The sequence below is a fragment of the Coenobita brevimanus genome, chromosome 23, assembly GCF_032717465.1.
Source record: "Coenobita brevimanus isolate Jiangsu-jjx chromosome 23, ASM3271746v2, whole genome shotgun sequence".
NCBI classification, from domain to species: domain Eukaryota; kingdom Metazoa; phylum Arthropoda; class Malacostraca; order Decapoda; family Coenobitidae; genus Coenobita; species Coenobita brevimanus.
This window is the reverse complement of record NC_136976.1, coordinates 3,827,030-3,843,362: the sequence shown is the minus strand read 5'-3', so window position 1 is coordinate 3,843,362 and position 16,333 is coordinate 3,827,030. Positions and strand designations below refer to the sequence as shown.

General features: G+C 41.3%; 1 protein-coding gene across 1 annotated transcript in view; it reads right to left on the bottom strand.

Annotated features, from left to right (window-relative positions):
- Positions 1 to 244: 244 nt before the first annotated feature.
- Positions 245 to 16,333, bottom strand: part of Chc (clathrin heavy chain) — a 47,275-nt gene continuing 31,186 nt past the window's right edge. The window contains exons 25-26 of the mRNA XM_080267213.1: positions 13,324 to 13,627; positions 245 to 7,234 (exon numbers count right to left, since the gene is read on the bottom strand). Of these exons, the coding sequence (XP_080123339.1) occupies positions 7,110 to 7,234; positions 13,324 to 13,627 (429 nt within the window). The 3' untranslated portion in view covers positions 245 to 7,109. The remainder of the gene's footprint in view (positions 7,235 to 13,323; positions 13,628 to 16,333) is intronic.

Genomic DNA, 16,333 nt, shown 5'->3' with positions numbered 1-16,333 from the left:
CTGTTCACTACACTTGACCAGAAAATGTGCCATTTCTATCCTGAATGCTAGGCTGTAACAAGACATGAGAACATGGCACTAGCCAAGACAAAGTGCTGCGGACAGCATGTAGACACAGTATTTTTATGCCACTGAGGTACAGGAAATAAGCTTCAGGACAAATTTCCACGAAGTGCACAAATCATAGTAAACTGGGATAAGATGGACCTGACTGACAATGAAGGAAGAATGAAAGGTGTTTATCTCGTGGGAGGTTTATTATCTTGACGTGTGGCCACAGGACATCGCTCTGGGTCCGCAAGAACCTGTGAGCTGCGAGTCCATATGTATATACCCTGAAGCCTGGCTGGAATGGTATGGCTTCACCACCATGGATATCCATATGTAACCAAGAACTATTAATAATAAATACATTTACCGGTAACTGAACAGGCTCTAACTTAAAATTACAACTGGCTGGAATGTATTCTCAAGAGCTATGAAGGACTGTTGGCACCTCTTCCTTGGCAGTTTATTCTGAGCAATCAACTTAATAATCCTTGTATATTACCAGTTATTCTCTCTTCAATATAGACATGGCTTGCATAGGTAACACACAAAAGAATTATTTACTTTGCATATTACATCCTGGTATTCTCTTGCATGTTAATTTAATTCCTTCATTATCAACATGGTTTGCATAAATTATACAGGTGAACATGGATGCTGAAATAAAATAGTTAAGGAAGAGGTGCTGTAGTGCCTCCCCAGCCCACAAGAACACAAACCATATTACTAAAGAAAGATTCAAGGTACGTAACAGTTTGCAAAGTATTTTTCCCTAATGCCTAAAGAAAAACAAGTAGAGTTTCCATGGTACAAAAAATGGAGGTGACAGGCAAGGCTGCATGAAATGAATGTCTAAGTGCAATTGCAAGCTGTACCTGCAAGACTGTCACACTGGTATATTCCCAGTCATTTCAACCCCTTCAGTACAATGACATCATGTTTTAAGTGATTTGCTTAATGAAACCTTGAACTAAGGGGAATAAAATTTCTACATTAACTTCAGTACAAATGTCTTTAAATTCTTGCAGCTGTCAACATATTTCATTCATCTTAGACTTCACTCTGAAGGGGTTAACATTTAAACATCCAATTATTAAAGATTTATTACAATACAAAATATGACCTGAAAAACATTAGTGCAGACTGCTAATCCTTTGTCATCCAATTATCATTAAATTCACTTTAAAATATTACACTCCTTAAAAAAAATAATATTGCAGACACCTTTACAGCCATCCAATTTAACAGATTTGGTAAGAATTTTCTCTCAAACCCTTTCCACCTGAAAACATCTTTCATATTTCATTCCTGTTAACACCAGATTTTTTTGCTCAACCTGGAGATGCGTGGTAGAGACTGGATGGCAAAAAAACTCCACTGTCCCCTTTTCCCACAAGAAATCTCTCAAAAGGTGAAAATATTGCTTAAAGATGAGAAGGAATAAATAATAGTGGCATCCAGTGTTGAGACAGGTAACAAATGTACATTAACCTGCCTGGCAAAGGTGGTGCATGTGCTAATACAGTACAGTAATTTAAATCCTTCAGCCCATGGATGTCACTTGCAATTTATTCTTGCTGCCTTTAAGCTATTTTACTGCTGGGGATCCTCTTGCAGTGAAGGGGAGGGTGGGGGGATCTCCATGAAATTCCCCACTTCAATTACCCTCCAGTTTCACATTAGCAGTAACGCGGTAGAAATAAAATGAAAAAAAGTCCTCAGATGGAAAGTGACTTAGCTGAGAAAATATAAGGAAAATCTATGTAAAGAAGTGCTGTAATTAGGCTGTGCTTCTTGTGTATGCAGACACAAAAAAAAAAAAAAAAAAAAAAAAAAAATGGAGAAATAATATTGCAGATCAAATTAACCAGTACTGTAATAGGCTTTCCAAATTAACTATACCTCACTGGAAGAGGCAGTACTGTAGACCAAATACTGTGATTATTAGCAATGAGACAGACTTTTGAAACTTATGCTTGACTGGGAAAACAATACTGCAATCCATACCTTTGTGAACAAGTTACACTTGAAATAAACTATCTTGTTTGGAAAAACTACAGGATATCAAGTATTTATGCTCAAAAAGTTTCAAGGAATCTCAAAACCCAAAATATATCTCATCTTCCATGAAAAATGAATATTGGATATCAGATATTTATGCATGAAGTGAGATGGCTTTTGAAAATGAATACTGCATAAATTATTTAAATTATTTATGCTCAATGAAGTCACGAGGCATTGCAAAAACTTAATATATATCTCATCTGTTGACCGAACTAAACTTTTACACCCAACGAGGTAGGCTGTTCCACAGTACAAGCTGCCGGCCACATCGTTCAGCAATTAAACTCCTAAACAACCATTGAACACACGACCGCTGGCCTTTAAATGGAAAGCGCTACCCCATCGATAGTCTTTTTGTTTATTTCCGAGCCTTCCGCTTGCTAGTCGAAGGCACACAATGGACAAAGCTTCTGTCACCTTCAAGTACCCTTCTAGACATCGGATAGGGCAAAGGCTTGTCTTCCCATGAGCTTACGAGACCAACAAGCACCTCTTCCTCGGTGATTTATCCTGAATATTACACTTTGGTATTCCCTTACACCATTTATATTTCTTCATTGCTTCCTCTTTCTAATTCTCTCTCTCCACTATTCTGTTTTGCTCATTATATACAGTATTGCTGTTCAAGTATTCTCTTGCTATTTCTCCCTTTAATATCAACATCACCAAATCAATACAAAAAGGTATATTAACATGCCATGAGCAGAGAAAATCAGGTAAGGAGGATCTAGGAGGGTTCCTTAACTCCTACAGATCGGTCCCCATTCTGGAACGTGTGCCATGGGGATGTCGGTCCCCATTCCAGAAAATTTAGACACTCTAACGTTCCTAGCCACTGTTCTACAATAAATAACTGTAGGACGTTGGAACAGCACTCACTTTAAAGCTAAAGACTTGTACTCTGCTGGGTAAAAAAGATTTTTGTGATAGGTTTAATTGTTTTCATAGGAGCAATTTTTGAAAAATCACCTATATTTTGCAAAAAATGCCAGCTCCTGACAGTCGCCTTTATAAACAATGCTCAAACCTAAGGGATTAAAAGACAAGAATATTATACTGATCAACGGGACATACTCTCATCACTTTAGCAAGACAAATACTTCTCCTTTACTACCCAATTTCCACACAGACACATTAACATTAACTTACTGCATATTATTTTTGTAATATGAGTGTATGTATCTTAAAATAATAAATAGGACAAGAGAATACCATCAATGGTGCTTGTGCTGTATATTCATTTTTGCTATCTATCTGTGCTATATTAAAGGGTATAAATTAAGAGAGAATATCAAAGCATAACATAAGAGATAAATCACTGGGGAGGAGGTGCCAGAGAGTGACCCAAGCTGGTGAGACGAAAGGCCAAATCGTCTTATCAGTGAAGTTTAAGGAATGGTTTGATATAGACAGTCATACGCCTATCCTTCCGTCTCTAACCCTCTCACTGCTAGGATCCCCCCACGTGAAGGGAATCTTTTGTTGCCGTTTGAGTACCCATCCCAAGCTGCGTCCAGACAAGCGAAACAAGCTGAGGGAAGTTACTGGTGCCACCTTGAATACATTACCCAAGTGCACCCAGTGAAAGAGTTAACAGATGGCTTTGACGGAGGGTCCAAGTGGGGCTGAAACCATTACGTCGCCCCAATTAACTTTTCCTAATGGGGGCAAAGTAATTCTTCCACATCCCTTAACCCTTTTAGTCTTCTTCCACATCCCTTAACCTTTCAGTGCTTTTCCCACATCCCTTAACCCTTTCATCCCTAAGCTTTCCCTCAGCTTGAAACTTTGCCTGGCACCAGCTTAGACACATACCCAAGCTTGCCCTGTAGCAGCAAGAGGGTTACATCACACTTAGTTAAGTTTACAAGATATTATATGCTTTTTTTATTTCACCATTATGTCTACAATCGGCCATATGTTAAATCTATATATATATACATATTTCTAATCACATCTCTCACATATTTAACCTTACCTCGCTCTACTGGAACACCAATCAGACCGTTGAAGAGGGATAGGCAAAACAATGCTACATCACATTCAGCAGAAAATGGGAATAACTATGTACAAAGGGAGATGAATCGGCTAATTACTTTTTACAACCATATACCTCCAAGGAACTCCATCAACAATATATAGGCAGCTAGAAAACGTCACTGGGTAGTAGGTATCAGGCTTCACACTGCCAGATTTCACACTACACACACACAATCACACCTCTAACACACACAGCAACACTAGCTCACTTACACACACACACAGTCACTCCTCACACTGCCACACTTCTCGTCTCCACTACACAGGGACCTTTCTAGCCTCCTGCATGTAAGAACGCATAGTCGTGCCTCGTGCCCAATGGAGAACAGGTAGTAGTAAGCCTTGAAACAGCCAGAGCATTCACCCCGCACACTAACCACACTATTCAACAGTTAAACCTATTTCTCGGGTCACCATTTACACCCTTGCTAACGAGCGGAATTTGGACACACACATCCCTGGGGAACGACAGTATTATTACTATTATTATTATTATGTAACCTGGTACATATTTTACAACTGGCAAACTTAGAGGATAATTTACGTTTTTTATTTTTGGAGTGGTTAGTTTACAAGCCAACTCAAATCTACGAAATACTACCAAACCAACTTGATCCCGGCAGGGTCTTGGTAAACAGCTTGGTAGGAGATAACAATGCATTAGTTACAAGCGTTCATAAACTCTACAAGTCTAAACGAGCTTTGAGGTTCCCCGTGCAGGTAGTTGCGTCGTTATGGCCCCAAATGGCTGATCATGAGGGTAGTTGACGATCATTAAGTTTTCATGTGTAGGTGTTGATAATTACCTAAGATATTTTTCCTGTGTTCTCATGTGCCCAGTAATTTTCCATATGCACATCTTACCACCTCACTACTTTTTATTTATTTTTTTAATGTGTGGATCCTGCTGGCCTCATATCACCTGACGACGGTGTGATTCAGTCCTTCACAACTCCAACAAGTGCTGGTCATTAACAGCCCCAATTATCAGTGAATGATGGCCATTATCTGTAATTACTTATCTCTGTAATTACTCACATGTGGATTTTGGCAGCTCACAATCAGATGACGATAAGATTACGATCTTTATCTACCCTCCATCCTTATCAACTCCCCTGTATGGATCTTAACACTCACAAATTACTTACTCATCCAGCAACTGTATTTATGATGCTGCTTATATATCTTTGTGTGCATGACCCTGGTTTAGACTGGAATTATTAGAAGGTCACATAGTTAACTGCAACCATTCTTTAAATTAACTTGATGTTCTGATCTCAATTAACGAAGGACAGTCATTGAAGTCACTTAATTAGATAACTATGGGCAGTCGTTACAACAGTCGTATAATTAAAAGCATTAAATAAGCCTAATATCTTAATGACCTCTAGAAGTCAATTAGATAACCAAGGGCAGTCATTACAAGTCATTTAATTAAAAGCACTAATTATACCAGCCTGATGCACTAACGACCACTACTACGATGACAAAGGTAGTTACAATGTGCTAATTTTACAGATGCCAGCAGTAGTTACAATGTGCTAAATTTACACACCCACCTGATGCAACCGGCCATCAACGGACTCCAGACGCACGTATCCTGTGTCAAATGGTGTGTTTGTGCGTGTCCAGGAGTCCGGCACGTGCATCCATCTGTGTCGGAGGATTCTGGGCTGAGCTCTGTGTCAATTTAAGGTGGCGGATGCAGCCTGGTGTGTTCGGATTAAGGGCTGTGTATCTTCGTGTCTTGATGTTTCGTTTTGTAAATAATGGCTTTGAAGTTCTAAGTAATGCAGGTGTTTGTATAGTTACTTTGTGGTTGTAGGTGGTGTATCTTCGTGTGGCAAACTGATTCACGGCTGGTGTATCCGTGTGTCCAATGATTCATCCATCCGTATTGATCATTTTGAGGTTCCAATAGATGTGTCCGCTTGTGTCAATGACTTCAGGGCTAGTTCAACCAACAATCCATGTGTATCACTTAGAGGAATTCTATTTGTATCAATTATTTCAAGACTGAGGTATCCGTGCTGGTGACTATCAATGGTTTCCAGGTTGATGCGCTGTGTGCTGTTCCATCCGAATCTCGTCAACGGACCTCCTCTTTTAGTATCAATATTTCCATTCATTCTTCTACCTTGTGCCAATATTTCAACTGCTCCTTCAATGTCAATCTACTTCAACTAATCCTTCTGTTAGTGTTTACCTATTTCAACCAAGGGAACCATATGCGCTACGCTGATGCTTCCGTTCACTTGCTGCTTCTTGTGGCGATCGATGGAATGGAATGAGTGTTTATCCAGGTATGAATCTGCTCCTGTTTGGGGCATCCACATCAACTGTTCCACGTCAATTTACGGTCATCCACTCTGGGCCATCCACATCTGGTTACTGATTTTATTCCAGTTCAGAGATCCACACAGGTAAATTCAATCCAGTTTTGGCCATTCACGCGTCTAATTAATCCAGTTTTGGCCATTCACGCATCAAATTAATCCAGTTTTGGCCATTCACACATCAAATTAATCTAGTTTTGGCCATTCATGTGTCAAATTAATCCAGTTTTGGCCATTCATGTGTCAAATTAATCCAGTTTTGGCCATTCATGCATCAAATTAATCCAGTTTTGGCCATTCACGCGTCAAATTAATCCAGTTTTGGCCATTCACGCGTCAAATTAATCCAGTTTTGGCCATTCACCCGTCAAATTAATCCAGTTTTGGCCATTCACGCGTCAAATTAATCCAGTTTTGGCAATTCACGTGTCAAATTAATCCAGTTTTGGCCATTCGCATCCATCAACAGATCCACTAAGTGTTGAATGATCCACCTGGGGGCATCCACATCGTCAACTACTCCAGTCCTATTTGGCTCCGGGGCTGCTGGCTCCACAACAGTCCCGGGTGATGGTTGGGGGGGTGTGTGGCGGTGGCGGTGGTGGTGGAGGTGGTTAGTGTTTACATGCTGTAGCCCTGATAGGATGGCATGCCGGCACCGTAGTTAATGTTGTTAGCATAGCCAGCGTTGGGGTAGCCGGGACCCATAACGCCCGGACCCGCTGTGATCATTAGCTGGGGCTCACCTGAAACATACACACACACGTTGGCAACCAAGCAAGCAACACTGGGGCTTGTGTAACTATTAAAAAGGTGTTTCTGATTACCCATACATCGCTAGGATTTCTCTTACATAGGCAAAAATGTCTGGTAATACTCCTAAATAAATTCTTGATATTGAAAAACTCTATTACTCCCCTACACAAACTCCAGACAAGCAAAATAGTCTGCTAATACCCCTCAATCTACATAAGCTAAAGTCCAGTGATACCCTTCAATAAATTCTAGATAGGCCTTATGAGAACAGACAATAAATTCTAGAAAATGAAAAACTCTATCACTACCCTAAACAAACTCTAGACAAGCAAAACTAGTCTGTTAATACCCCGCAATCTATGTAAGCAAAAGTCCGGTGATACCCTTCCATAAATTATAACAGGCCTAGGGAAAATAGTCTCTCAATGGTCTAAGTAAACTCTAGACAAGCAAAACAGTCTGGTAAAATCCCCAATTATCCACAGGTAATATTTATCTCAAGTGAACACCTGATGGGTATTACACTGAACAGAAACTTGATGCATCTACAGTAGCCCAAGGACACATTTAATTCTGGCTAACACAGGAGAATTTTACTCAACCACTTGGGCTGAAGTGATTAGAGGCCTTTTCCACTAACCACTCCTGATCAAATACATCTCACGTCATTCCAACATCAGCTAATCAGATTTGGAATAAGACCCAAGAGGCTGATATGGTTAATAATGAAAAAGTTTAACCAATCCAGGATACCTGTCAGCTAAACAAAAGCTTCTAATGCTCTTCTGAATAAAACACAAGTATGTCCATAGATTAGAGCATCAGGCTATAGAGAGAGAGACAGCTAGACGTCCACAGAGGCAAAAGGGTTCATGTGGCCCCAGAACTTCCTCGGTAAACCTAAAGCTGGCGTTTCGGACTCAAAAGTTCCTAGAAGTAAGTGGAGATACAGTTACAATCCACTGACTCTCAGCGCCATCCAGCCTAGACATCTCCTACATCTAGTGCGAGGGGTAACTATTTGACTCAAGTTTGAAAAGTCTCTCCCAAGCTGAGTAACATGTTTGGTGGTATTAAGAACAAAATAATAACTATATTGTTTAGATGAAGTAATTAATGATAAAACACTAAGCTAGGCTGATATGTGTCACTGAGTGGTGGCTGGAGAGAGAGAGAGAGAGAAAGAGTGGCCAGGATATTGAAAGCATCAGTGTGGTCTATCGTGGAGGCATGTTGAGGTGGCTGGGACAAATGGAAGGACCAGTCGAGGAAAACTGTGGCGAGAAGACAGGGCTGTGTTCTTGTTGGTTAAGGAAGCTCCCTAGCATCTTCTCCCTAGTGATTTATTTTGCTTACTAACCCTACAGTTCTAGTCTACGTTATATCAATCCTTCAAACATCACCACACTCTGCATAAATATCTATCTATGTATCTGTCTATCTATCTGCAGCCTGATGCCCTAATCCTGCAAAGGGTGGCCGAAGACAAAACGCCTCCATGTCACTCTGTCACCCACCATTTAACTGCCCTCCCCCCAACTCACTCCCCCCCTCCCTCATATACCTCTCAACTCCATCCCTCCACCTCATCCTCAGTCTTCCCCTTCCTTCTCTCCCTCCACTGCACAAATAACAAGACATTATTAGCCCGCAGTATCCAGAAACAAATAATTAAGGACGAGGTGTTAGGGGACTTCCTTGACTGCCGAGAATACAAGCCTAGGTGATTGTCCAAGGAATCACGGGACAAGAAATTGCGAGATCTACAACTTTCTACCTTCTACCAAACTACCCCTACCAGCTACAGACCCAAGAATTGTAAGTGCTTGACCTTGGAAACATGGAACGTGCTGGGAGATCTAACCTTTACTACCTTCTACCAAACAACCCCTACCAGCTACACACCCAAGAACATTAAAGTGGTTGACCTTGGAAACATGAAATGCGCTGGGAGATCTAACCTTTACTACCTTCTACCAAACTACCCCTACCAGCTACAGACCCAAGATTAGTAAGTGTTTGACCTTGGAAACATGGAACATGCTGGGAGATCTAACCCTTTCTACCTTCTACCAAACTACCCCTACCAGCTACAGACCCAAGATTAATAAGTGCTTGACCTTGGAAACATGGAACGCACTGAGACCTAAACCTACCAACTACCTTCTACCAAACTACCCCTACCAGCTACAGACCCAAGAAAAGTAAGTGGTTGACCTCGGAAACATGGAAGGCACTGAGAGACTTAAACCTCCCAACTACCTTTTACCCACTAGACCCACACGCATGGCAGATTCACACACACACCACAGAACGTACTGCATCTAAGAGAAATCCCGGCAGACATGTGCATAATCTGAGTTGCAATGATTATGGAAATGTGCAGAATTTATTTCATGCTTTAAAAAGTAAGGCAAATTGCTGAGAATCAATGTGGCATACGATTTAATAAGATGCCCTGAATAAAATAATTAAAAACACTGGAAAATAGAATGGAAAATTATGCAACACACATCAGGCGAAAAAACTAAGTGGATGGTAGCAAGTAACGAGGGAGAGAAGGGGAATAAAGTAGGAAGGGAACGATGAATAAAAGAAAGAGGAAGAGGTGAGGGAGGGAAGGAACGATGCATAAAAGAAAGAGGAAGAGGTGAGGGGAGGGAGGAAATGTTAAGAAAGTGAGGGAGGAAAGGAAATGTGTAAGAGATCAGAACAGCAGCCAATGGGGAAGAGGGAGAGATGTGACAGGGAAGGCGCTGGTAAACTGTGAAAGAAGATACCACAAAATCAAAAATACAGTGAGGCCTCGGCAAATCAACCCTGCAGATGGTGGAATTTCTGCTAAGTCGAACTCTTACCGAGGAGTGACTTGGTGTTTATTCAATGGGTAACATTTTAGTTTATTATATTCCAAGTGTTATATTTTAGTTTTATTGATTGTAATGTGAAGTTAAAAAGCACAAAACTTTAGGTAATTAAGTGACTGTTGCACCCCTCCACCTATGCAACCTCCTACCCTAGCCTAGCCCATGACATGCACTGAATTGTTTTAGTTATTTTCATTGTTATTTATCTGCTTCTTTAGTTTGGTGTTAATAAACATGTAATCACATATAATTTGCAAATATTGGGGGGGGGGTAATAAAGGTTTTTTGCAATTATTTTCGGTATGCCCCATAATTCGACCTATGAAGGTTTACTGTAAACAAGGGAAGGAGGAAAAAATGGAGGAGAGAGGGAAAGATGGAAGATAGGTTTACTGGAGGAAGGAAGAGTAGTGAGGCTGACTACAGGAAGACAAAAAATGAATGAACAAGTTTGAGAAGCACATGAGGAAGAGTGGGAGCCCAGGGGAGGGAAAGAGATGAGACTGGAAGTGAGCGAACAAACGAGACAAAATTTGAGACGCACACAAGAGGGTGAACGAAAGAAAGAATCGTCTATAACCTAAGGACAGAGAAAACAAAAGAAACTGTAATAATAATGAAAAGGGAAATAAAGAGTAACCAGTGAGAGAACAAACATATGGAAATCTGAGCAGCACACGAGAACCAAGCAGCGTGAAGGCTGTTGCGCCACAATGCATCAGTAATAGTCACCTGTTGTTAGTCAGCTTCGTGTGGTGATGTGATGACACTCATGTAAGAGTCCTCTCTAGTCTGAGGCTAAAATATTACATCAGTCCATCACTTTAGTTGTATCTTTACATGAAAGTTATAAATTTCATTATAGTGACAAGCACACACATGTCAAGCTTTTAGATACTATATTTTACTTGTGAAGTACAGTACTTCTGCTGTAATTGAACTGTGACTTGAAATTAAAAACAAGTTATATCAGTTCATAACTGCAATGCAGTAGCTGACTTCTGCTTCTTCAAAGAATAATTTATATAACAGTAGCATGACAAAAACATCTAGTATTACACTGTTGTATGCAGACCAACTCTAATTAAAAAATTATAATTTAGAAAAACATGTTCTTACTGCTACTAACGAGGAAGTGTTCAGTATACACTTGACTGACCATTAAAGAATTCACAGCAAAAATAACAAGCAACAAGTGAAACACATCCTTTAATGAATTTATATATTCACTGAAATATAATAAAAGATAAACCCAGTATGTATGCTGTATGCAAATATAGTGGACTCCCTGCACAGTAAGCCATCACATCACCCAAAAAAAGCTGACTAACACACTATAGCAGAAGTCGCAGATGGGAGGGACTTAAAGTTGTCAGTCTCCTACAACACACGTTATTCAGGCTAAAATTAAATTACTGTGTCCAGCAGAGGGACTTTCAAATCAGTCCTTTGTGTTTACCAGAATTCCCCTCACCTGAACAAAATCATCTTATGGCAGTCTGAGTAAAGAAAAGTCCATGGATGACAAAAGGGTTGGCTGCCACTCATGACAATTTTCACCCTATTTCCCACATATATAAACAGGCTGGGTCAGATTTAAGGACAGGAAAATTTAATAACGAAAGTACGAGGCCTATTGACAGGTTCCCCAGCAAGAACTGAGTCACGCTTCCATTTCCCCACCTAAATCAATCAGTCCAGCTTTTTAATCTGATTTTAACGGTTTCTACGAGTTTACAAGGCTAGGGGCATACTTTTCTGACTGGATGGGTTAGACAGAAATGTAATAAGAAACACCTTTTTAAAATCACCTGCTGACTGTACTGATAAACTAAAAGAGATTATAGTTTGATCCACAGGGCTTAAGCTTTGAAAAATTCTGGGTTCTACAGGACTAAAGGTATTATTAGGTTAGCATGAAGGGGGGGCAGAATTAAGAAAGAGGTATGGGAAAGCACACATCCATCATCATCATCATCATCACCACCACATCATCATCATAACATTACCATCATCATCACCACATCCTCATCATCATCATCAATCCTTCTCCTTCTCCTCCTCCTCATCATCATCATCATATCATCATCACCATCATCATCCTGACTTTTCATTCCACCTAACAATGGGGTAAGGCCAAACTGGGGAGGAACACTTACCGTATTAAGCACAGGAAAAATGATCCACTGTTTCATTCACTAAAACACCTAAAACTGCATACACTTCACTCATTCATCATTCATACAATCTTCACCCTGTCTTTCCCACCCAACAATGAGGTAATTAAGCCTTCAAAGCTGCCTACACTTCTTCGTTATTCATCACTGGCTTGCTTCCTTTCCTTCACTCACATCACACCTCATTCATCACTCGCCTCACCCATTCACTTCCCCTTTATTCACTCAAACATATTCATCAATGGCTTGCTTTTATTTCCTTCACACCTCATTCATGACTCACCTCAACCATTCAATCCCCTCTTATTCAATCATATACACCACCAGCTTGCTTTCATTTCCTTCACTTACTTCACATCTCATTCACTCAATCACCTCACCCATTCACTTCCCTCTTATTCACTCATTCATTTTCATGACTGGCTTGCTTTCACTGGTCAATTTCCTCAGACCTCTCCTTTGTACCAATCTAACCTATTCTTTCCCCTGTTTTTATATCTATCTAACCTATTCTTTCCCCTATTTTTACATCTATCTTTATCTATCCTCTTTGACCTCCTCACTCGCCAATCATATTCATCACTGGCTTCCTTTCACTGGTCTTTCTACTCAGACCTTTTCTTCAGACCAATCTATCCATCATCATCATCATCATCACCCAGACCTCCTTCCCCACCTCAGGGCAGGGTGAGGAGTAACAACATCTATTTTACTTAATTTTCCCTTATTCTTTACATCTATTATATCTATCTTCACCCCTACATCACTCACCAACCATATTCATCATGAGTTTGCTCTCGTTGGTCTCATTTAATTTCCACTCAGACCTTTTCTTCATATCAATCTATCCTTCACATCTATTTTCCCTTATCCTTTCCATCTATCATATCTATCTTCGTCCCTACATCACTCACCAATCATATTCCTCACTGGCCTTTCCACTCAGACCTTTTCTTCATAACAATCTATCCTTCACATCTATTTTCCCTTATCCTTTCCATCTGTCATATCTATCTTCGTCCCTACATCACTCACCAATCATATTCATCATGGGTTTGCTCTCGTTGGTCTCGTTTTCCTCGGACCGGTTCTTCTCGATGTCCTCGAGGCGGTTGACCTTGGTGACGTACTCCCGCATGACGTTGATTAGGTACGGCATCGCGAAGTCCATGATGTTGTGCCGCCATGCCAGTTCCAGGATGACGTCGGGGTGGAGGAGGTCGTAGCAGTGGAAGAGGCAGGCGGCGAAGCAGTCGTAGTTGCCATTCTCCAGGAACCACTGTAGTAGCTCCTCTGCTGTGTCTGAGTTCTTGCTCTCCGAGGCGTACTCCATGGCATCCTGAGACAAAGAGGATTAGTTTTTTTTTTTTTTTTTTTTTTTTTTTTTTTTTTTTTATGCGAGGAAGAAGGAACCAAAGGCCATGAGCCCGCAGTAACAGTTCCCTCCAAGAGAAAAACAAAATACAATAGAGAGCCAAATTCAAGATCCGATCATTTTGAGATGCCTGGACACACTACGTTTGAAAGACTGGAGATCATAGGCAGGAGGAAATACAGACAGAGGGAGACAGTTCCAGAGCTGACCTGTTGCATGAATGAAAGACTGGGAGTAACGGTTAACTCTTGCATTAGAGTTGGACAGAAAAGGGATGAGAGTTTGCTGCCAGACGGGTGCTACGCGCCCGTCGTAGAGGTGGAGGAATGCAAGCAGACAGTTCAGAGGAGCAGTGACCATTAAAGTAGCGATAGAAAAGAGATAAAGATGCAACAGTGCGGCGAAGAGACAGAGGTTGAAGGGAGTCAGTAAGAGGAGGAGAGTTAATGAGACGAAAAGCCTTTGACTCCACCCTATTGAGAAGAGCTGTATGTGGGGAGCCTCCCCACACATGAGAGTTGTACTCCACACAGGGGCGGATAAAACCCCTGTATAGAGTCAACAATTGTGCAGGGGTAAAGAAAGAGCGGAGTCGGCTTAGCACACCCAATCTCTTGGAAGCAGATTTTACAAGAGATGCAATATGATCTTTCAAGATAAGTCCCGAGTAAATGAAACCCCAAGCATGTTCAAGGATGATGCAGGATTAATCTGAATATTATTAAACATTAGTGGGTATACCTGTGGAAGATTTTGTCGGGTTGATAGGTGTAAGAACTGAGTCTTAGAAGCATTAAAGACAACCATATTATTTTTACCCCAGTCAGAGATATGAGCCAAGTCAGACATTAGGTGTGCCATAGCCTCATCCCTTGTTTCTTGAAGTAACTGTTGAGATGGGCGTTGCGGGAACCGAATGGAAAGGTGAAAGGTGGAGTCATCAGCGTATGAGTGGATAGAGTTAGATGTACAGCTTAGAAGATCATTGATGAATAAAAGGAAGAGAGTTGGTGATAGGACAGAGCCCTGAGGAACACCACTGTTGATAGATCTAGGAGAAGAACGATGGCCGTCTACGACAGCAGCTATAGAACGACCAGAAAGGAAGCTAGCGATGAAGGTACAGATAGAAGGATAGAAACCGTAGGAGGGCAGTTTGGAAATTAAAGATTTATGCCAGACTCGATCGAAAGCCTTTGAGATGTCAAGTGCAATGGCAAAGCTTTCGCCAAAGTCCCGAAAGGAGGATGACCAGGAGTCTGAAAGGTAGGTGAGAAGATCGCCAGTGGAGCGTCCCTGACGGAACCCATACTGACGATCGGAAAGAAGGTTGTGATGGGAAAGATGCCTTAAAATTTTTTTATTAAGAATTGACTCAAAAACTTTTGAAATACAGGACGTTAAAGCAATTGGACGATAGTTGGAGGGTTGGGAGTGGTCACCCTTCTTTGGGACTGGCTGAATGAGAGCAAACTTCCAGCAAGAAGGAAAGGTACAAGTTGACAGACAAAGGCGAAATAGTTTGCCTAGGCAGGGTGTAAGCACAGAAGCACAGTTTTTGAGAACAACAGGAGGGACCCCATCAGGCCCATATGCCTTGTTAGTACTGAGGCCAGTAATGGCAGAAAATACATCAACTGAAGAAATTTTAATGTCAGCCATGAGGAAGTCAGAGGGGAAGTGATGGAGGAACAGCACCGGAATCGTCTAAGGTGGAATTGGAGGAGAAAGTCTGTGCGAAGAGATCTGCTTTATCAGTAGAAGAAATAGCTACAGAACCATCAGAGTAGAAAAGAGGAGGGAAGGATGATGAAGTAAAGTTGTTAGAAAGATTTTTGGCAAGGTGCCAGAAGGAGCAGGAAGAATTCGAGTTGGAGAGTTGAGAGCATTTAGTATGGATGAAATTATTTTTAGTAGAGCGAAGAACAGACTTAGCACGATTCCGGGCAGAAACGTAAAGATTATGTGATTCAGGGGTGGGTTGGCTCCGGTACCTTTTGTAGGCCTTCTCCTTGTTGCGGACAGCATTAGAACAAGCGTGATTAAACCAAGGCTTTCTTGCGTTAGTCAAAGGATATGAGAAAGGAATGTATGCTTCCATGCCCGAGAGAATAACCTCCGTAATGCGCAAGGCACACTCAGATGGCTCCCGGCCATGGAAGCAATAATCATTCCAGGGAAAATCAAAGTAGTACTGCCTGAGGGCCTCCCAGTCCGCAGCTCCAAAATGCCAGAAGCAGCGTTTCCCTGGAGGGTCCGCAGGCCGTGCTGGAGCGATAGGACAGGTTAAGGTAATAAGGTTGTGATCGGAGGAGCCCAACGGAGAGAAAAGATTAACAGAGTAAGCTGAAGGATTAGTTGTGAGGAAGAGGTCAAGTATGTTGGAGCTCTCTACAAGGCGGTCAGGGATACGGGTAGGGTGCTGTACAAGCTGCTCTAGGTCATTAAGGATAGAAAAGATGTAGGCTTGTTCACCAGGTGGATCCGTGAAAGGAGAAGAGAGCCAAAGGTGGTGGTGAACATTGAAATCTCCAAGAATGGAGATTTCAGAGAAAGGAGAAATGGACAGAATGTGTTCCATCGTAGAAGTAAGATAGTCGAAGAATTTTTGATAGTCAGTAGAATTAGGGGATAAGTAAACAGCACAGATATATTTAGTCAGAGAATGAC